We start from the raw sequence: 22087 nt of genomic DNA, 5'->3' as shown, positions 1-22087 counted from the left end.
CTGAGAGTGACTCTCTGACCCTGCACAGGTGCCTGCACAGGGCTGGAAGCAGCTGCACTAGGACAATAACCTGCTCCCTGTCCTTTGGTAACCAAGAATCAACTTTTCCCGGTTGCTTCCCAATTTTAGCTCCTATTTCCCAGCCTTCTTCCAGCACTCACTGCCTTTCCTCCAGCCCTCCCTCTCCATAGGCACAGTGTCCATGAAATCTGACTCCCCCAGGGCTGGAACTTGGAGCAAATGCTGATTTTCCTTGATAATTCCTTAGGAGGAAGCCCTGTTCCCCAGGCAGGCTGTCTCAGGACATCCCCCCCTCAGGCAGGTGCTCTGAGTTGGTCACGGGGCCAGTTCAAGCACAGATGCACCAGTGACACCAGTGCAGCCTTGGGAATGGGAGGTGCTGCTGCTCCAGGGGCTGCAGAGCCCTGTCCCTGCCCCACACACCCCTGGTCACAGCCTCCTGCCCCACACACCCCTCCCTGGTCACAGCCTCCTGCAGCAGCCCCAGCACGGGGAAGGCTGGGAGAGTTAAACGAGGCATGCAGAGATGTGGCAATAAAATCATCACACATGAACTTAATCCAGATCAGCAGGACTCACCCTCAGCAGGCTGCAGACAGGGCAAGGCTGGGCTGCCACAGGCTGCGTCCCTTTTTCATTTTAGGCTGGCTGTCAGTGCCTCCACCTCCTATAACTTCATCTTCCCCTAGAGATGAGGTGGGGTCTTCAGTCCTGGGCTGCAAAGCTGAGGGGAAAAGAAAGAGAAACCCCATTAGTGACTTCAGTGGCTGTCCCTGGCTGGCGGGTCCTGATAGAGCTGGAGCATCCAGGCAGAGGTGTTGGAAAACCCTGACCTGAGTTCAGACCCCCTCGGGACCCTTTCAAAGGGAGCACGAGGCTGCTGCTAAGGCCGACCCCCAGGTCCCATCCTGCAGCAGGACAGGGGGACTGGGGAGGGGACAACACCCGGCAGCACCCGGGGGGGCTGCCGGACCCGGGTTTGTGATCAGACACACGCCCTGTGCCCCAGCCAGGGAGAGCCCGGAGAGGGGCTTCCCCACGGAAACCAGGGATGGCTGCGTTCCCGACAGCATCCTCTCGGATCCTGTTATCTCTGCGCGTGAGGAAAACACCAGAGCCCATCTGTCCTCGGTGGGCACCGTCGCCATGGTAACAGCATCCGCTCCATCCATCCCGGCTCTGCGGAGGACGGCGGGGCCGGAGCTCCCTCCCGCACAGGGGTTTCCCTGGCAGCTGCTGCTGCTTTATCAGGCACATCCCTGCTCCCACACCGATCCCATCAATCTGTCTGCCGTGAGGATGTGGAGCCTAGAAACAAAAAATCCCTGTCGCTGGAGAAGGGCACTGAGCAGCTACCAGGGAAACCTTCCCAAGGGCTTTCCATCATCCCATATGGTGCCCTCTCCCAGCACCCCCCAACCGCGAGGGCTGTCCCCCAGCAGCTGGACCATATCCTGCCTTCCCCCTTTCACCCCCTGGCTGCTCCTTCAGGTTTCTCCATCCCCTTCTAAAGAGCCATACAGCCCTCACAGCATCCCCATGCCCTGGAGACCAGGCTGGAGGCACAAGGAGGTGCTTCACAGGGGCTTCCATGGCTGCATTCCCTTCTGGATCCCTATGGATTTGCTGCCCTCCCTTGCCCAGGTCTGGGCACCAGCACAGATAACTGGGGTGGTTCTTCCCAGTTGGGAAAAACAGGAAAAAAACTCAGCTGGTGCAGCCAGTGCTGGGAAAGTGGGGCTGGAAGTGCAGGGAAGGTGGGGAAACCAAAAAGGACAAGGCATGCCCAGACACGGGGCTGGGGGGGAAATGCTGCCCTGTCCTGGCCCCAAACCTGTGGGCATGGAGGGGACCCCAAAGACATGGCACACAGCCCAGGTACCAACACACAGCACCTTCCAGAACCTTCCACTCCAACCACATCCCCCACACCACCTCCCAGGGCAGCCATGTCCTGGGGGCAGAGTGCCCAGTGTGGACTGGGAGCATAGAGCCAGAGCTCAACCTTTCCCCACAGCTGCTCCCAGCAGCCAGGAATTAGAAGGACCACCAGCATCCCTCAAAAAGTGGGCTTAAAGTAAGAAGCCACCCCAAAATCCCCACCATCCCTATTACCTATGCAGACCTAGAGAAAGCTGCTGTTTGCTGCAAGGACTGGAAGAGGTCACACTGAACCCTGCCCCTGTGCCCCACCCTCCCCAGGTGCTTCCCATCTTCACCCCCAATCAGGGCCCCCACTATGGGCATCACCTGAGTGCCCCACCCAGCTGCTCATGGCTGGGCCTGCTCTGCCCACCCAGCTGGGCTTTGGTTGCTGCAGTGGAGTGTCCATGGGATGAGGGCTGGAGTGGGGACATTGTTCCCAACCAAGGTTGCTTTAGGAGCTGTGAGATCTGCTGGGATCTAGTAAAACCCATCAGGCAAAGAATAGCACCAGGACAAACTAGAACTGGGTGCTGAGTCCCAGGGCTTGTGACTCGTGGGCTCTCAGAGGATATTCCTGAGTGCCCAAGGCTGGTGTCTGCCTGTTTTCATACTACTTGAACCAAACTCTATGATTTCGGAGACCACTTTGCTGGGGACAGGGAGCTAAAAATGTGTGTGTTGTGTCCTCAGGTCTCCCTGCAGTATCTGCAGCCCTGGCAGAGCACCTTCATAGAGCTAAGTATGTATGTCCTCAGTTCCACAGCCTTTCCAGGAGTGCAAGGATTGCAGGGACATGAAATACCAAGTTGTCCTGACACTGAAACCTTTGATGTGAAACACGAGGCAGCAGGGAAAGGGTTAATAATCCCTCAGGACACTGTTCCTGCCTGGCAGTGCAGCCATGAGCACAGTCCTGACCCAACACCCGTGCCCCCTCTCTCCCCAGGAGGGCTCCCGTGTTCCTAGCAATACATCCAGGCTGCTCCTGGGAGGAGAGGGGAAAGCAGGAATTGCTTACAAAGGAGCAGCACTGGAGCCCTGTCCTGCATCTTTCCTCCTAAGAGCAAGAAATCACTGCTCCCACAAGTCCGTTCGGCCCTTCTGGCTCTGGTGGGTTTGCTCCAGCAGCACCTGGATGTGCTGTACCCCCACCCCATGGAGCTGTTCCCAGGATGGGGAGGCAGCTGGGCCAACTGGAGCATCAGCAATAGCAGGGAGCAGCTCCCAGATCCCTGGGGGCTGGAGCGGCCCCAGTCAGCCCTGAGCCTTGCAGAGGAGCCGACAGGGACGGACACCACCCTGGGGCTGCAGCGGGTGGACAGGACGCCCGAGAGCCACGGCCACCCCCAGGGCCCCGGCAGGGACAGCACGTGTCTCCTCCGGAGGGGCTGTGCCAGCCGCGTGGGCGAGCCCGGGCCATTCCCATCAGAGCCCAACAAAGCGGCGTACAAAAACACAAAATAAAAGGGAAGAGGGGGAAAATGACCCTGAAGGGCTCTCTAATTTGCAGCACACTCAGGGAGAGCGGCTTCCCAGGGAGGGGAAGGCGTTCAGACACGTGGCACCAGGAGCTGCCGTTAACACCTTCCTGCCCGGCGCTGCGGGACAGCTCCGGGCTGCTCCCGGTCCCTTCCCGGGGGCAGGGTGGGAGAGCCGGGTCCTGCAGTGCCCAGGCCAAGAGGTCACCCAGCGGGAATTCCTACAGCAGGCCCGGCACTTGCTGGGCTACAGCTCCCGTTTTAACCTAGGAAGCTGTTGTGTCTCCTGCACCGAAACAAAAGAGCATCTCCCTCTTCTGCGAGACTTCACTCAATGTCTGTTCTAATCAGGTGCCTCCTAAAAGGGGGACTTGAGCAGAACAGTGGCTGCTGTGATTGGGGTCAGCTGGAAGCTGGAGGCAGCTGGGTTGCAATGCTGCTTAAAAGAAAATCAATCTCCTTCCTGCCGCTGTAAATGGCAGAGCCGTCAGGATTTTCTGCCCTTAATTTACCATAGAAGATGGCACCATATTCAGCTCCATTAAAATCAGAGCCTAAAGTCAAAGTGGGGCTCAGGCAAAGGTGTGCAGGAATTAGTGAATGTCTGAGGCCTCTGCAAATGATGTGACAAAACCAAGGTGCAGACACTGGTGTTAAAATTCAGCCCCTTTTTATCGACAGGGAGAAATCAGGCACTGAGGGGATGGGTTTGGAGACACCCTGCCCATCCAGAGAGCAGGGCTGGGGACAATGGGAGGACCCAGCACTGCGCTCTGATCCCAGCACAGCCAGACTCCCAGCTCCCCCTCAGCTTCCCCCATGTGCTGCTGGGGGGTCTCTGGGGAGGGTGGCACTGAGAGCAGGCAGCTCAGAGACAGGGTCATGCCCCCTGGGGCCTCCCAGCCAACACCCTAAACAGGGGGAGCATCTGGGACCTCAGGCTTCAGCACTGCTGGTCTGTGCTGAAAAATACGTGCTGCTGAGCCATGACCTGGGGCTGGGACATTGGGTGTCCCCTCCTGCAGAAAAGCAGCATTCAGCCAAGGCTGCACCTCTGCAAGCAGGTTGCTCACAACGTGCCTAAGCAGATTGATTTAATTTCTGCAGGTTTCTGGGTGTAGACTTGGGTTAGAAACCGGGGGGGGGGGGAGGGGGGGGAGGAGGGGCACAGGCACACAAAAAACCTGGGATTGTGACAGGAGCATTCCTCTGTGTGGGGAAAGGGAGAAATGCGAGCAAGGAACTGCAAGGTGATGAAAAGCTGCTGCAAAACCACCTCCAGCTCCTGAGGGCAAAACCAAACTGCTGCTTTCCCTGTCCTGCTTCTCTTCCCACTGCTGAGGGGAGTTACTGAGCCCAGCTTTAGCTCAGCAGTGGGAAAGGGCCAGCCACATCCCTGCCCACAGGTCACCTCAGCCAGGGCTGCAGGGGTGGGATACTGCCTGCAAGGGGACAGTAGTGAATGAGGAGGGACTTTGTGGCATCGAAGTGCCTCCAGCTAAAAGGGACTGCTTGTTTATGCCAGTACATCCCAGTTCCTGGGCTTTACCCCTGGTCTGGGGCAGAGCACTGGCACTGGGCTCCTGGGGGCCTGGCATGGGCTTTTTCTTGCCCTCTCCTGGGACCCACACGGTGCTGATGTCCCAGCTGAGCCTCTCTGTGGCGCAGGGACGTGGCTGCCACTCACCAGTGCTGGGCAGGGAAAATCATCTCCAAGGGGAAGGATCCTGCCTCATCAGGTGCTGGGACCATGCTGGCACCAGCTCTGGCTCCGGTTCCCTTCCTATGGGAAGCAGAAACTCCTGGTCAGCCTTTCAGCCCAAGCAGGATGCCCAGCACTGTTGAGAAGCCAATCCTGGCCCCTCTCCTCTCCCTCCCTGGGCTCCAGGAATTTGCTCCCATCCTGGTGCCTCCCCTGGGATCTGTACTCCAGTTCTGTATCCCTGTCCCAGGGAGGGACAGGCTGCTGGCAGAGATGGGCTGGACTGGAAAGGTTTCTGCCCACCCCCCACATGAGGAAATGAACATTCTGTGCCCTCACCTTCCTCCCCCTTCGCTGTGTCTCCAGTCCCAGGGGGAGGTTTGGGGGCCCCTCAGCCACTCCTGCTCTCTGCAGTCTGCAGGGGGTGGCTGCAGAGCAGCTCAGGTGGGTGACCTGCTGCAGCTCTGGCAGCAGGGAATTCCCAAGGTGTTGGAAAAGTCCTTCAGGGGTATGAGCAGCGGGATGTCACCTCTCTGCCTGCAGGTGGAGGGGCAGCAGTGGGTGACCTTGCCCAGGCTGTGCCAGCCCTACAGCCACTCCCTCATTTGTTTTCACACACTGTGGTTTGGCCATAAACGGGGGTATCACCTGCACACCTTCCACATCCCAAAGGGATCATCTCCCACAGAGTAACAGGGACAGCTCGTGGTTTGCAGCTCATGTCTCACTGTCACAGCAGTGCCTTGGGTGGCAGGTACAAGCTTGGCCCTGAGGCTGGTGGAGTCAAAGCTGTCACTGCTGTCTTTACTTTAAATAAAATATACACTATACTATGATGCATTAATTTCTTTAAAGGGATAGTTCCTAATTTACCAATGACTCCTCTAGCAAGGAGGAAAAAGGTGCAAATCCCTTTTGGTTTTGGGTATTCACAGGAGTACCTTGTAGGGTTCCTGCTGCCTCATCTGAGCTCCTCAGCCCTGTGCCCAGGGCTACAAACTCCCTCAATTTACAGAGATTATAAAAAAGGACTCAGCCAGGGCATGCACAACCCCATCCCCAGTGTGAGGTTTCCTGGGAACATCAGGGGTGCTGCAGAGTCTCAGGGTGGTTGTGACTGTAGAACAAGGCTCAGGGTCCTGCCAGGCTGCTGCCCATACAGTGCTCCATGAACCTCACCACCAAACAGCTCAGTGAGGGGGGGAGAAAACCCTCATTTCCAAGAGCTGAGCCTCAGCCTGCTCCTCCCTGCGGCTCTGGCATCACTTCCCTTCCTGTCTAAGGCTGGCTGGTGCAGGGACCAGACAATTCCAGTGCCTGCAGGAAAGCATTGCCAGGAACTGTGTCCAACACCCTCACAGGGTGTTGGACACAAATCTCTCACAGGGTCCAGTGAGTCTAGGAGCTCCCGCCTCTCTCCTAAAACTGGAGACTGCTCCTGCTCCTCTGGGGGAAAGGGTGAGTGGGGTAGGCAGCCAGTCCAGGACAGTTTCCCAAGACAAGGCTGAAATTCCCACCAACAGCCCTGGCCAAACTGCAGCTGGGCAAAGGGAGAAATAATCCCAAGAGTTGATGATCCTGCCTTTTTCCCACTCTGAGCCCCCACACCAGGGTCTTCTCCAGGCACTGCAGGGCAGGGGGTGGTGAGGGGTGGACAAACCACTCTGTTGATGGGCAGTGACTTGGCTGTGGTGCCTGAGGAGTTTGCTCTCAACAGCCGGATCATGAAATCCCAGTGTGGTCTTAGTTCCTCCCAGGAAGACAAGGAGGCACCAACCCCTGCCAGACCAGCCAAGCCTTTCCAAGTGTGCTTTTCTACACTGGATGGGGCTTCCTCCAGCTCCTCCAGACAGTGGAGCCAGGGCTTTTCTCTGTCAGGGAAAAGCTGCCCTGATCCACAATGGCCTGGAGCAGAGATGTGGCCACAAGTGTTGAAATGCTCTGGGAGGGTAAAGACCAGCCTCCAAGGTGTGTCACTGGTTCCCCCAGTACCATGTCTGCCTGAAGGGCCTCATGGATATTGTGTTCCTGTGCTCTGCTCTCCCCTCAGGAAGGGCACGAGATCCTCCTGACAGGGTCCTGCCCATCCTACTGCAGCTCCTGGCAGTGGGGCTGTGCCTTGAACCCTGCTTGGAGAGCAAAACCTCGGCATGGGGAGCAAAAGGAAGGTTTCATAGGGAAGTTTAAGAGCTCAAAACTTGGATTTTGTTCTATTCCAAGCTGAAAGTTTACATTTAAACATTACTTATAATTTCAAAAAAAATAAATTGGATGGGGCAGGACTAGCAACCCATTCCCTCTATTAGAGTAATGGCATGTAAAATAAAAAAGCCTGGCACAGAAATTAATTTTGAAAGGTCAAACAACGTTTTAGTGCCTGAACTTCTCTCATGGAAACATGACAACTGACCCAGCAGGAGTCACTTCCCAGAGAGGGTTTGGACACAGACTCCGAGAAGGCATTGCAGGAGTGAAATGAAAGCTGAGAGCTGAGGCCTTTTTACCTTCCTAAAATACATCAGCTCCTGACCTTGGCATCACCATCTACCTTAGTCTGAGACCTGGAAACTGCTGCTTCCTTCCTCCCTGCTTTGTCTGCTTCCTGTGGCAGTCCCTGTTCCAGGTTGTTCACATCTGCATCCTGCTCCTTGGGCCCTTCTCCAGGGATCACAGTCAGCCAGAGTTGCCATGTCTGCCGTTAACGTGAAGGATTTCGTGCACACATCTGCAAAACAACTACCAGATTCCTCCCTTGAACTGTTACAAAGTCAAGTGTAGGCAAAAGTTTTACACTTCTACTGGTCAATGGCTCAACACAGACTTCAGATGAGAATATGTGAGGTGGTCAACACGCTGCTAAAGCTCTGAAGACATCAGGAAAACAGAGACAGAAGTGAGGCAAAGGACTGAAATTCCACCCAAGGGACTTTTCTTCTATAAACCTCATCTCATGTTGCCTGAAGTTCTCCACTTAAAGCAGACAGCAAGTCAGAGGGATGGGTTTTTCATGTTTTTATTTACTAAGGTTTTTATTGTGTGTTTTATATTGCAAACCCCACCCCTAGAACTCTTCCCTCCCTTCCCCCCAAAAGAAAACAAAAATAACAGTAGTAATAATAATAATAATAATAATAATAATAATAATAATAATAATAATAATAATAATAAATATAGTTCCACCTACTGAGACAAGCCTAGTGTTGACTGGGGTCCAGTCAGAATAACTCAATATTGGCTACTGCACTGCTAAGAACTGGGAAACCAAAGGAGATCCCCGTGAAACACAAAGCAAAGGAGGATGTTCAGCAGTGGTGATGGAACACACGTCTGCCAGAGCCAGCCCCGGGGGTCCTGTGCCCCCCTGTCTGAGTGTCCACGGGGCTGGTGAATTCAAGTACCAGTGCAGCAGTCACAGGACAGCCATCGAGCAGGGCTTGGCATTGCTGGGCTGGAGACCTTTCCCCCCTGCTTTCCCACCCCACAGCCAGACTCAGCTCCCAGCCTCTCGAGATGCTCGTTCTAGGGGCCCTCCAGCACATGGGGGAAAAAGTTTGCTAAATCAAATAGAAAACTGAAAAGGATATTGTGAGTCTTCCTTTTAGGAACTGCCTCGTACCTTTGAAAATATGAGAGGGTCTGTGAGTCTGCTTCAATTCCTGTTTCAAGATGAACCTGTACATATTTGGAAAAGCAGGATCTATAGATTATAATTATCACCTGCCAATCAGTCCTACAGGAGGGTCAAAATCGACATGTATTTTAAAACTAGGAGATATATATATATATATAAATGTGTGTGTGTGTGTGTGCTTACATGTGTGCATAAATAGACTACATAGGTGTATAACTATACTATATATATAAAAGCATGTGTGTATATATAGATAGATATATAAAATCTATACAAACACACACACACACACACATGCACCCCTCCCACCACACACACTCACACATATATAGGTGCATGTAGCTAGTAGAAAAAACATTTCTAGAGTTCCCCTGACCCTTTAAGGAAGACCAAAGCTGATTACATCTGAATTCTGAGCCACCAAAGCACGTTGAAGCAGGAGTGCCCAGGAATGCTGCAGTAACATTCGAGATACAGGCACATGTCAAAGAGTTTTGCAAACAATTCAGTATAAAAAACAACTGTCAGCCAGTGTTTTGGGGGTGGGAGGAGGTCAGAGAGGGAGTTTGAGGGACCTATATCATTACTGGGATAAGTTTTTGGCATTGCTGCATGAAGTCCTGCTTTCCCTCTGGGGACCCCATGATAGCTGGAAACAGAGGGAGGCTGGATGTCTTTCTAACAAGGGTTAGAAAAGTTGAGCACCTGACTCTTACAGTGAGGTGTAGACACCTCTTGGCCTAAGAAAAACTGAAACAGAGAAAGGATCAAAGTAACAGAAAAGGAGACATTCACTCTAGAGGTAAAGGCTGCATCTTCTCAGTGTGCACCCAGCGGCCCCTCACGCCCTCATCCCACTCTGACTGCCTTAGGGGAGCCCAAAAACTCCAGCTCCAGGTGCCTGCCAGGCCCCAGGTGTGTCCAGTGACGCTGCAGCTGCAGGGCCAGGCCAAAGCCCATCGGGTGCAGCTCTTATTGCTGGTGAAATCAAACGAAGGATTTCGGACCCCCCAGCGGGGGGGAAGCACAGACCATGGCTGGCCAAATCTCTGGTCTAATCTGGTGTGAGTGGTGAAAACAGAGTTGCAAATCTGGAGGATTCTTGGCTGGGCACCAGAACTACTCTGGGTGCCTCAAAGCTCAAACTCCTCTAGGCTGAGGAGGAGGAGGGCAGGGGTGACTGCAACCCACTGCTCAGTCCTTTTCTAGTTCTCTTCAAAGCAGTCAGCCCATGGACACTGAGACAGTAACGTGACAGGGAAGGTTCAAGTGCTTTCCTTCTCCATCCCTCCCCTGGCTTTGCACACACACTTTCCAAACCATGGAGAGGCTGAAGTTTGGGCCTTTGTGCCAGCTGAGGTCACTGCCTGGTGTGCTGGCAGAGCCAAGATTTTTCCCACTGCCCACATCCATGACAAAAATACAGAGGGGATAATCACTGCCCTCCTCGTGACCTACAAGGGACTGCTCCTTGTTCCCATCAGAGCATCAGTGGAGTCAGAAAGAGACAATCTGAGTGAGGCCCGTCCACCTGCTGGTCACCTTCATCTTCTTCAAGTGGAGTCCAAACCAAAACTTGGCCCTTGGGAAATCCCTAGGGGGGTCTGGAATAATGAAACTCCCCCCTCTTCTCGCTTGCTTTGCAATCTGAACAAAGGAGGGAACATGGGAGGAAGGGACACCTTCTGGTGCTCACAGTGGGCCATCCACAACCCCCAGAACCAGGTGCTGCGGACCAGAGTCACAGCTGAGGCCAACCAGGGCTGTCCTAAAACACCAGCTACAGACCTGACCTGATGTCACCTCCTACAGCCCACGTCAACCTCGGATCTTTGTCTCAACAGGAAAACCTTTTTTTGGTGGCTTCTATGGCTGATCATTCACATGTTCCAGCTCAGGCACACGCCTCGCCTGTGCGTTACCTCGTTGGATTAAATTTGCTCATATCCTTTTGTTCCATGTATTAAAATATTCTATAAAATCAAGTGACCAAAAATCTATAGCTCTAAGAATACCTGGTTATCTTCTTTTTTTGTTGTTGTTGTTGTTTCTCATGTGTTTTTCTTTGTTTCTAAGCACAGTTAAACCTAAACAAACGAAATGGAGAAAACAAAGCGGGCGCCGAGGGTGGGGGGGAAGGAAAGGGAAAAAAAAATGCTTCATGAACTCATCAGGAACTGAACTGCAGGGCTGACATAACCAGCTCTCGGGAGGAGTCCTCACAAATTGGAGGGCAGTTTGGATCTGACGGGCTCCAGATCCCCTGTGAGCACTATGGATTCTTTGCGCCCACCAGCAGTCAGAGGAGCAGCGCCGGCCCCGAACACCAGCGGGTGTGGCAAAGACCCTGAGGACATCTGCCGCGGCAAAGTCACACGCCCGGGGATCGAGCTACAAGGCTTCCCCAGAAGTCCAGTCCCTCCTCCAGGAAAAGGAGAGAAGCTAGAAACAGATTCTCTAGAGGAATGAGGAGAACTGTGGCCCAGTGTCTGCGCCAGCTCCTGGGGCAGAGATGGCTGGGAAGCAGAGATCAGCTTGATGTCCTGGTTGAGCCGTCCCGGCGGCACTGGCGCCGCGCCCTTGGCCTGCAGGATCTGCGGAGGGGGGCTGGCGGGCTGGGGCAGCAGCAGCGAGCCGTGAGAGCCTGTGGGCCCGGCAGGGCCACTCTGGAAAGTTCTTGTTGCCACTGGGCTCTGACTGGGAGGACTAAGGCCAGAAGGGGTGTAACAGGGAGAGGCGACACCAGACTGTTGTAGTGGAGACACGGAGGCAAAGGGAGGCCGTTCTTGGTGGAGCTGGGCTATCGTTCCAGTTAAAGATCCTAATGCACTTGGATGTGTTTGGCACAGGCCTGAGGACGGCCCACCTGAGGCCTGTGCCAGCTGGCTTAGGCTGGAGGATGGAGAGTTGGAAGAAGGAGGGGGTTGGAAGTGATTCATTCCCCCCAAAGTCCCACTGCCCGAGAGCTGCTGTAACTGTCCCCCCTGCAGTGGTCTGGTGGTTGGCTGGAACTGGTTGAGAAGACTGGGGGGTGAGTTTGATGAGAGCTGGGTGAGGGACGTCGATGGGGAGCTGGTTGTGGCTTGCTGGAAGTGCCCAAATCCACTGCTGGAAAGGGCTGGCTGCTGCTGCTGCTGCTGCTGCTGCTGTTGCTGTTGCTGCTGCTGTTGCTGCTGCTGCTGCTGCTGCTGCACCGGCTGAGCTGCACCTAAGGGTGATCCAGAAGGTGCGTTTTGGAACTGGCTCAGTCCCACCGAGGAGGTGCTGCTCAAACCTGGCTGGCTTGAGCCACCTGGAGGGGATCCCACCTGGAACTGGCCTAAGCCAGCGGCAGCTGAGAACCCTGCGAGCTGCTGGATGTGGAAGGAAGAGGACGAGGGGGTTTCTGCTCCAGGTGTGTGCAGCTGGGATGGAGTACTGGAGGGAGAGCCGACGGCAGAGGGACCGGTCGATGGGATTAGGGACTGAAATCTTTTCAGCTGCCTGGGAGTCTGGTTGGATTGCTGCCCCAGGGAGCCCAGGACGGACACGGGCGGACGGAAGATGGCTGTGGGGAGCCGGGGGTGGTGGGTCAGGGCGATGGCCACGGACGTGGTGGCTGCTGCAGCCTGGAGGGGGGCCTGGATCAGCGGGGTCCAGATGACCGGGGTGGGTGTGGAGGCGGCGGCGGCAGCAGCCTGGACATTGTGAGCACAGTGAGCCATCTCCCTGTCGTGCTGCACGATCTGCTGGATGATCTCATTCTCCTGGTAGTTGAAAACACCCGAATTCAGGTCATGCTGGACTTTATGCAGCAGAATGGAATTCTTCTTGCCTGTAGAGAAAGTGAAGAGAGAAAGAGTCATTCTGGGATGTCAAAGCATGGGAGGCTTCCTCAAAGCTTCCTGCCAGACTTCCCTCGAATTGTTGGCACTGTCTCCCCTCCACTGTCCTCATGGGATCTGTGCATAGTCTCTGCTCCAGCAACAAGATGACAAACATCACATCTTCTGCTTTTGTGGTATGAATAACCTCAAGATCCCATCAAACTGAGCCCAACAGGACACATATCCCTAGTTAGACAGTAAAGCCACTTTTGATAAGCGTGGCAGTCTGGTAGCAAAGCTTATGGATCTGGAAGAGTCCTATCTTGCACCTCACAATCTAAGCTTCCATTAAAAAAAAGAGAATAAATCCTCAAAAATGTAAGTCCAGTGAAGTCTTCAGTTACTCTCCTTCAGTTACACCCTTTTCTCATCTGTCTCATGCGACTTGTTCACTCTGGAGTCAAATATGTGGGTTTAGTTGCAAGGAAATTTCTCTGTGAACAAGGGACAGAAGGACTTGATGATCTTGGAGGTCTTTTCCAACCTTAATGATTCTGTGATTCTCTTCTATGACTTTCTGTGCTGGAAAAGCTCAGCTGGCCCAGGTATGACCCTCAGACATCCTGCAGCTCCCATCCTGCCTGGCCATGCCCTTCTACTCCCAGCTTTAGGGGAACTGCAGGCCAGAAACATCATGTTCCAGCTGGCCCTCCCAGCCTGCAGCAAAGCATTAACTCAGTGCTTTGCCTTTGCAATGGGCTGGAAAATGTGGTGGAATGAGTTTGTCTGGCCTGGGAGTGCACCTGGCACTGAAGGGATGCACTCCTGGCCTGAAGGACAGAACCAGTCAGGCTCTGGGGAACCATTCAGGGCTATGTGGTAGGAAGAACACGCTGAGGGTTTTTCTTTTCCTTTACCTTCTAAAATCAAGCATTTATGACTTTGTAAAGGACGAGGTGTGGCCCTGGGTGCTTGCAGTGGGTTGAGCTGCACTGAAACGCTGCCAGAGTTCTGACCCTGGAGCTGAACTGGGACGTGTCTGTTGTGGGTGCTGGGATGGGATGCTTAATGCTTTTGTGTTTCACCTACTGCCTACCAAAAAAAAATTAAAAAAAAAACCGCAGAAAGGCTTTCTTTTCTCATCTCAGAGCAAGACATCAGCCTGGGAAGGACACGGTCCTGAAGGCAAACAGGGTTCTGCGCTGCTAAAGTCGTTCCAAGGGCTGGAGAGCTGGTCTGCACCGGAAGTGCGTGTGTAGGATATTATATAATGGCTGTTTCACTGTATGCTGCACTGGAATAACACTGGATACCCCTATACAGACAGATCCTGCTTCTACCCACAGCCAGGCACACCAGAGAGAGCATGAATGTCACCTTTGAACTGCATTTGGTAGTGAAAGGGAGGGAACGGTGCAGAGGGTCCTGCTGCACACACACACACAGAGTTATTTCCACCTGGGTTTTACTAGAATCACATACAAATAGGCTCACAAACTGCTGCTCAAACAGAAAGAGAGCATGGAGAGAAGACAACCTACCTCACTACAACTGGCAGGTAAGGGAGAGCGTGACCAGCACTGCTGAGCTAAGGAGGGGCTCAGGCTGCAGGTTTGTAATCACTCCCTTTCTGGAGCTGAAGGTACAAATCCCAGCATGTGGAATCTGTAGATCTTGCACCACTGCAAGGTCAGGATGTGGATGGGAGACATCATGCTGAGCTCAAAGCTTAAAAGGTGCCTTGCTGCATTTGCTGTCCTGATACTGGACAAATCCAGGCTGGGGAGGAACGGCCGGGGCAGGGGAAGGAGGAACAGCTCTTGAAAGGCTCAGTAGCAGCCACTGCTCTGTGTTTCCATCATTGCACCTCATTCCACTCCTCTAATTCCACGTCACCTGGCTTTGGCTCCTGATTTGCTCTGTGTGCTTGACTAGGCCTGGAATTCCCAGCGCTGCCCTGGATTCCGATGGGAAGCACAGTGATGTTATCAGAGCTCCCGGATGGGAACTGGTGTTCCCATGGCCTGAGCTCCTGACTGCACACAGGGAGCTCAACAGACTCTGGTTTCCTTGGCAGGGCACTGAACAGAGAGCATGCTAATGTTTCCCCAAGGTGCCTAATATTCACAGGAAATGGTCTGATCAAAGCTCCTTAACTTTGTGTCAAATCCATAAAGTAATACCAGTAAAATACTTGGAATGATTATTTTTGTTAGTTTTTAAAACAGAGCACTTCATTTTGCCTTTGAAATTACATTACACTTTACTGTTTTCCTGAGCCCAGCTTGTATCTATTAACTGTTTCATTAGATCAAATTTTTCTCTTCTGTTTTGCCAAGAAAATATCAAATTTCTCCTCCAGAACACTGTAGAAAATTACTGAAAATGTTCTCTCAGCTACTGAAGGGGAGAGGAATTTTTCAAAATCATTTGTCCAAATTGTAATTGGTTGGCAAAATGAAAAATTAATTGGTTTCACCATTCTAATGAATTGCATCATTTACATGATGTTTCCACACGCCAATATCAGTCCTATTAGTTGCTTCTGGAGAAAATCCTCCGTACAAGCAGCACCAGATGAGAGCAGGCACAGAGCAGAGTCCTGGTGGGACAAAGACATTTCCCTGGCAGGTCTGACTAAGGAGCTGCATGAGACATAACCCAGCAGTGGAACAAGGGAGTGGGAGTAACTTTGCCTGGGCCAGTGGTTCTGAGATTGGTTCTGAGATTATTCCTCCTCCTAATTTTATCTGTGAAGCTGCTTCAGTCACAAATTCACTTCCCTGCTCTGGATTTGTTGTCCCAGCCCCTGCCCAGAGGGAGAGCAGAGAGCAGCACTGAGAGGGCTGATGGCTGATGAGTTTGCTCTGTGTAACCCTCGCTGAAATGAGGTTCTGCAGCTCCCAGCTCTGCTCAGCCACCCGCAGGGAGCCCTGTGTTCTTGCTAAGCCAGGGAGAAGCTTCATCAGGAGAGAGGAAAAGGGACTCTGTTCCCTTTCAATCTAATCAGGGAGGCTCTGTGTGACAGTTTGTCCTTCTGTGTTGTTTATCCCGCAGAAATTACAGTGCTGAGCAGAGTTTAAGGTACAGAGACAAATAATCCACCCAAATCTCACCCCAAAAGCACTACACAAACCCACTGGGATGGCCCAGAGCTGGCAGAGGAACCACCTGCAACCACCCCATGCACCACCTCCCCTCCCTTGCTTTAGAACTCCCTCTGGGGTCTAAAAACTCCCCGTTTTCCTCACTGCAACAACGAGCTAAATATAGGGGGAAAGGAAGATATTTAGAGCCTTGAGGATGTTCACAGCAAAGCTACTGGTGCTTTGAAGTGGAGTGAGGTATGTAAAATTATGGAAACGAAGCAAACAGATGTTGCTCCCTTAATTAAGAACTGCAAAGTCAGATTTTCCTCAACTGTAGATAGCACACAAAAGAACAGGGAGAAAGGCTCATGTGATTTCATAAAAGGAGCCAGCACTCAACAATAATTCTTCTATCAAATAATCAAAATTAGCTTTCTGTTGTTAAAATTCTGCACAGACACAGGGGAAATTAGCTGTGACTTTTTGTTCAGTTTTCTTTTCAGCTCTCTGTAAGCCCACTGGCTGCAGTTTAAGAATTCAGGTCACTAAATTGCTTTCTGAATTTGCATGTATTTGAAATAATCTCACTTTATTAGGCTGCCTTATGCCCTGGCCTGCTGTCAGAGTGGCTGCCCCCACCACACAGTTACTTCTTTCAGGTCTTCACTCATTATTCATAGGCCTCATCCTAAATGGGCCCTTGGTTGCAGCACATCCCAGCTTTGCAGGGGGTCTCTGCCCTCCCTTCCTTGGGTCACTGGTGTCCTGTGGGAATTCAGCCTGCTACCACCATCCCCAGAGGGGCATCACAGAAAACCCTGGACACACTCAGTGACTGGCACTTTGCCACGGCTGCTCCCCTGCCCCAGGGAGACTCCTCTGCACTGGGACTGTCCTGGCTGGGAGGTCTCACTGCTCCGGCTCCTGCTGCTGCCTTAGAGCCCATGTAAACAGGGAAATCGGCTGGAACAGGGAACTCAGAATAATTCTTAACTCCCAGTCCTTCCCCATCCCAGCCTGACCTCTCAAGGTAAGTTAACCCTCACTGAACTGCACTTACTGTTGTGGGAAGGTTTCTGCCTGGAACTGAAGGAGCTCCTGGAAAAGAGCTCAGCAAAGCCAGCTGGATCAACTCTAGGAGCATACTCAGAGGCGTTCAGAACATGTAAACCTGCTCTGGAAACTGCTCCAGATTAACTTCCCTGAGAGCCATGTAAATCCATGGCACATGGGGGGGGGTGAGCTCTTCCACACCCAAGGTAGAAGCCTCTGCATCCCCCACCTCTGCTTCCCTCTTTCAAATGGACAATTTCCTATCTTCCCAAGTGGAAGTCTTCCCTCCCAATACAGCTCAGGCCTGCCACTGATTGCTTCTCCTCTTCCATAAACCAAACAGGTATCTGTCAAAATATGTGGTATCTCTTTTAACAGACAGAATGCAGCCAAAACTGCTGCAGGTCAGATGACACACAGTGAATAATATTATCTGGTGAATCTCATCACAGTTAAACAGAATTCAAAATAAACAGAGCTCTTCCCTCCCACTCTTCACATTTATGCCCATCATACTGAGCTTTGCAGAGAAATAAACTGAATATGCAGAGCTGGGTAGAATGTGAATATCCATGAGGGGAGAAGAGCTGTGTCATTCTGGAGGGGCTGTGGTGCCTGTGGTGCCTGAGGCAGTGTCCTGGCTGTTACTTAGCACTGGAGACTGAAGCCAAAGAGTTCTCCTCAAGTGGCACAAATGCCAAAGCTCCTGCACTCAATCTCAGTGCCCTGCTGGAGCTGACAGCTGTGACAGGGACACACTCTGGAAGACTCTGGACACTCTGGCACTGGTTTTCTGTCAGTTAGGTGCTTTGCAGTGTGGGTGGTTGCAGAGAGCTGCTGGAGTGCCTTCCAGGCAGGAAACGTCCCCTGAGACTAGAGGTGTCATTGGTAAGCAGGTCCTACTCCATGTAATTAAAAAGAGGCTTGAAAATTATTTACAAAGGTGTTGGAATGGTAAAATGTTATCTGAGCAGATGTTTTATTTCAATGCAGGTAGCAAAGATCAAAGTTATTGATCAAGTCAAAGACAGGTCTCCTGAGATCTCATCACCACCCCCAGCTGTTCTTTCTCTTGGGGTGTCTTGGGCTTTGTTTTCCTTCTGGAGCTGCATGAGAAATGGCACTTCATATTCAGGTGAACAGGGGTGCCAGTTCACCTTAATTAAGCTGAAGTAATTTACATTCCCTCGTGGCTGGTGAGTTACTGATACCTTTCCTGAGGCTAAACAGAAAATACTCTGAGTCTGGGCCTTCGCTTCCAAAGAAAAAGAAATTCAACTGTTTAGTTCCTGCTTAAGTCAAAGCTCACACATTCTCCCACTGCATACCTGGGCCACAGGAACTTTTATCCTTATCCTGTGCCTGTATCAGCAGCCTCAAAAAAGAACTGTGTATGTATATATACACACACACACACACATATACATGTATATAAATAATCATGCTCCTCTCACATGTGCAGCTCTTTGGGGGTTACTCACCTGTGTGCAGTAAACAGATCTGGCACTTCAGTGTGGATACAGTGTAAAACTGATGCTGAGCACACCTTGTTTTATCCATCCACATTTCAGCCCCTTTTATTCCTTCACGATCTCACTCGGCCCCTGCCCCAGGGGAGAAGCTGTGAAACACTCCCAGCTCCACCTTTTAGCATTATTTTCCCTGCAGAAGTGATGAGGAACTGAGGCACGGGGCAAAGGCAGGACAAGGACAAACAGGGAATCTGTGGCAGAGCTTGGCAGCGATCCCAGCTCCTCTCATCCCCAGCTCACCTCCCCTCACACGGGCCAGCCCAGTTTTGAGCAGCAGATCCCAGAGGATTAGTCAGGATTGGACAAGCAGGGCTGCAAACCCAACAGGATTGCAACTGCAGAAGTGGGATCATGAGCTGGCAGTCAAAAAGTTTGGGAACAGCTATTTTTGTGGCTTGTTTATGTGACAAAGCTTTTAAAATTTCTACCACTGTAGTATCTTGAACAGAACACTCTCATACTGCAATAATACCATAAATTATATTTAGAGACTGGAATTGTGTTGTCTTGGCTTTCCTTTGTTTTTTTAGCATCTGCAATGCCTGGAGGAAACACGAGGCATCTTTAATCCTGAGTTAAATGGCATCCTTGTATCAAAACATATGCAAGTGGCATTCAAAATATATGCATTCCAAACTATGTGGCAAAAAATTCCTGATGAAAATGAAAAAAACACCTTCCTCTGGCTTGAGGGATGCTTTCAGCTCTCACCAGTGACCTTGACAGGGATGGTGAGAACCTAATGACAGGCATTTATGGTACTTATTACAGCACATTGAACAGTGGAAAATAATTGTCCCCCGATATCTTGTGAACGCATCAGTGAACTTTGATTTGACAATACTCACGGCCCGTGCTGGATTTACTTTCAATGAACATTTAAGTGGTTGTGTTTTACAAGTGCAAATACTTGTGAAAATTTAATTTTAAGCTTCAATGGTCACTGAAAGCCAGTTTCAAAGGCAGTCAGGAACAGAATGATGTGACTTACGTAACGGAGGCATCACAAACTGGGACGATTCACAAACACTGTCAGACAAAGACTTACTCACTGGAGAAATCACAGAATCATTTCAACACACAAATGCTATAGAGAATTTTACAGCTTGGTCAAGAAGAAGAAAGGGAGGCTGATTTAATCAGTGATAAAATGATTATTAATGAGTGATCAGCCTAATTGCTCTGAGTGTAAATCTTCCGACCCTGAGCCTGTGGAGTGTTAAGTGTGATATTGTGGAGGTTGAGGAGTTTTTAGAGTCTGAAGTTACTGAGACTTAAGCAGGGCCACAGATCTTTGCAGAATCCCAGCCTTAGTCAATTCCTGCAGACTAATCCCTCCCAGTCTTTGAAGAGCTCTGCAAGTACAAACACCTGGGGAGCTCCTTCCCCAGCCATGCAAGGCACAGGCAGGATGCCGGTATCAATTCCCATGACTAGCAGAGGTTAGAGGGCACACCAACACAGAGGGGCTGCAGGAAGCTGTGGGAGCACAGATCAGGGGGCACTGGCCCCTCTCCTCCCCTCTGCCCACCCACAGGCTTCCAAACTGCTTTTGCCCTGCTAAGGGAATGCCTCATCCCACCTCCAGTCAGCCAGCCCTGCTCCTGGTGCTGCAAGGGATGAGGCCTCACCTGCTCGTCCTGCTACCTCGACAAGCTTAGTCCATGCTTTCCACACGCTCCAACAGCAGGTAATCCCACAAACATTGGGGTGAGATCTTTCTCCCTGCTGGGCACCACGGGGTGGAAAGGGTTATGGAGATGCTATTTTGCAATAGTTAAGGTGTAAGGTTGGGAGAACAGAAAACAACCGAGTTTGATTGCCAGGGAAACAAGGATAGCAGTAGGATTTTCAATGGCATAGGGACTGATGTTGTTTCAGGTCAGCAGAAAGGCAAAAGGAAGGGGGGCAATGTCAGGGCTCTGCACCAAAGGGCCTGTTATTCCAGTTGCTCTGTGTCACCTTCTGACCTTATGTTGACATTTTGCAGCTGCCTGTGGAACGGAATTTCTCCTTGGGGAAGAAGCATGTGAGGTTCTTCAAGCTGTTTCAGAATTGTCCATGAATTTCATGGAAGTTATGTGTGCAGCAGGCACAGAGCAAAAGGCAAGAAGCACAGGATGCCCTGGCCACCTGTATCCACAGTCCCAGAGAGCATCAGGCTGGGAAGCTGAGCAGCACTGACCACCCAGACCTGGAGAACCTGAGATAAAGCCGAGCTGGCCCATCCCTGGATGTGCCTGACATTACATTTTCTCTGTGCTTTTCTGTCTAATTTAAATAACCCAAGTGATGGGCTTATTGCCACTTACACCAGGGCCTCATTAGCGGGGGCTTTGCCAAATTACATATTTAGCTCAGAACCTTTTCCTCAGGGGTCACACTTTCTGATTTGCAGCAGGTAATGAGATGCACTGAATAAAATGTTCCTGGCAGGAAAAGCCCCAGAGGCACTACACCCCTTGCTGGGATGCCAGGTTATTCCCTCCCCCCCTCACCCCATTATCCTCCTCACCTTCTGCATTGTACTCAGACCTCCACTGACCTTTTCCATTCAGAAAGCAGAGAGATGGATAATAAGAGATGCATAATAGGCTAAAGAAGTTAGACTGGGAGTCCAAAATACTCAGTCCCCAGCTCTGCAGCCCTCTTGCATGACCTTGCATAAGTCACTTAATCTCTCTGTGTTAAACAGAGATGTGTTGTGACTAAGGAATTTTATCCTGGTCTCCTGTAGTTACATAGGATCTTTTCAGCACAGGTTATGTCTCCCACAGGACAGAGAGCATCCTGGGATGGCATCCTGGGATGGGTCACTATGAGCTGTAACAACCACAGAATCACAGAGTGCTTTGGGTTTAGGAGAGACCTTAAAGCTCATCCAGTCCCACCCCTGCCATGGGCAGGGACACCTTCCACTATCCCAGGTTGCTCCAAGCCCCGTCCAACGTGGCCTTGGACACTTCCAGGGCTGGGGCAGCCACAGCTTCTCTGGGCAACCTGTGCCAGGGCCTCTTCACCCTCACAGGGAAGAATTTCTTCCTGATATCTGTTCTAAACTTACCCCTGGTAGGTTTAGATTGTGGGGCTCCTTGAGGGAGCTGAAGTCAGACAGGGAGAGACAGGCTGGGATCTCCTGCAGTTCACAACTCAGCGAAGGAACTAAGGACCGAGCCTGGAGGTGGGTTGCCAAGGCAGCAGGTACAGAAGGAGACTCACACCTGTACTTACCAATTCTGTCCAGCCTGTCCAGAGCCACGGTTTCAAAAGCCCTGCGCATCATGGGGTACTCCTCCAGCACCTCGTTGAAGTTGTCCACGGACAGGGAGTACAGGCGGCAGTAGGTGTCGGCTCGCACGCTGGCCGTGCGCCGGCCCCGCGTCAGCAGGCAGATCTCTGCAAGGACACAGCAGGCTGGCACAGGGGACAGGGGACAGGCACACCCCCTGCACTGACCCTCACACCCAGCCTCCTCTCCAGCTGGGCTCCACCTGCTCCCCCACCGAAAACACGGCCAGTGCTAATCCCCTGCCTGTGCACCAACATTTGAAAATACCAGGGGCTCCGTTGTGGCAGCTGCCACACACAGCTGCACCTCGGGGATTCTGCTGATCTAATTAGCTGGGCAAGTTTTGTTATGGTGGATTATCAAAGATACCATTTGTGCATTCCTACTGGAGGAGCTGTCTTTCTCCAGCTCCTTGGGGGCACTGGGAGCACAAGGTCAAGCCGTGTCTCATTGAAGCTGATTCTCTCTAAATTTGTAGTAAAGGCTCTGTGCTGACATGTGCTTTTGGTGCCTGGGTGTAATTTTGATCCCCACACCTGGAACATTTGTCTTTTCACAGT

General features: G+C 51.8%; 1 protein-coding gene across 4 annotated transcripts in view; it reads right to left on the bottom strand.

Annotated features, from left to right (window-relative positions):
- HCN4 (hyperpolarization activated cyclic nucleotide gated potassium channel 4) overlaps nt 1-22087 on the bottom strand; it is a 152865-nt gene that overhangs the window by 6822 nt on the left and 123956 nt on the right. For 2 of the 4 annotated variants that reach the window (XM_064668570.1, XM_064668568.1), the window contains 5 exons: nt 21470-21634; nt 8744-12572; nt 7632-7852; nt 5113-5208; nt 601-745 (listed from right to left, as the gene is read on the bottom strand). In XM_064668570.1, coding sequence (XP_064524640.1) covers nt 10978-12572; nt 21470-21634 — 1760 coding nt within the window. In that variant the 3' untranslated portion in view covers nt 601-745; nt 5113-5208; nt 7632-7852; nt 8744-10977. Of the gene's footprint in view, nt 1-600; nt 746-5112; nt 5209-7631; nt 7853-8743; nt 12573-17666; nt 17813-21469; nt 21635-22087 lie in introns of those variants that run through there. The other 2 variants (XM_064668569.1, XM_064668572.1) reach the window with 2 other exon arrangements.

The sequence above is a fragment of the Pseudopipra pipra genome, chromosome 12 (genome assembly GCF_036250125.1).
Source record: "Pseudopipra pipra isolate bDixPip1 chromosome 12, bDixPip1.hap1, whole genome shotgun sequence".
NCBI classification, from domain to species: domain Eukaryota; kingdom Metazoa; phylum Chordata; class Aves; order Passeriformes; family Pipridae; genus Pseudopipra; species Pseudopipra pipra.
Note: the sequence above shows the minus strand (reverse complement) of the source record. Positions and strands in the feature narration are given on the sequence as shown.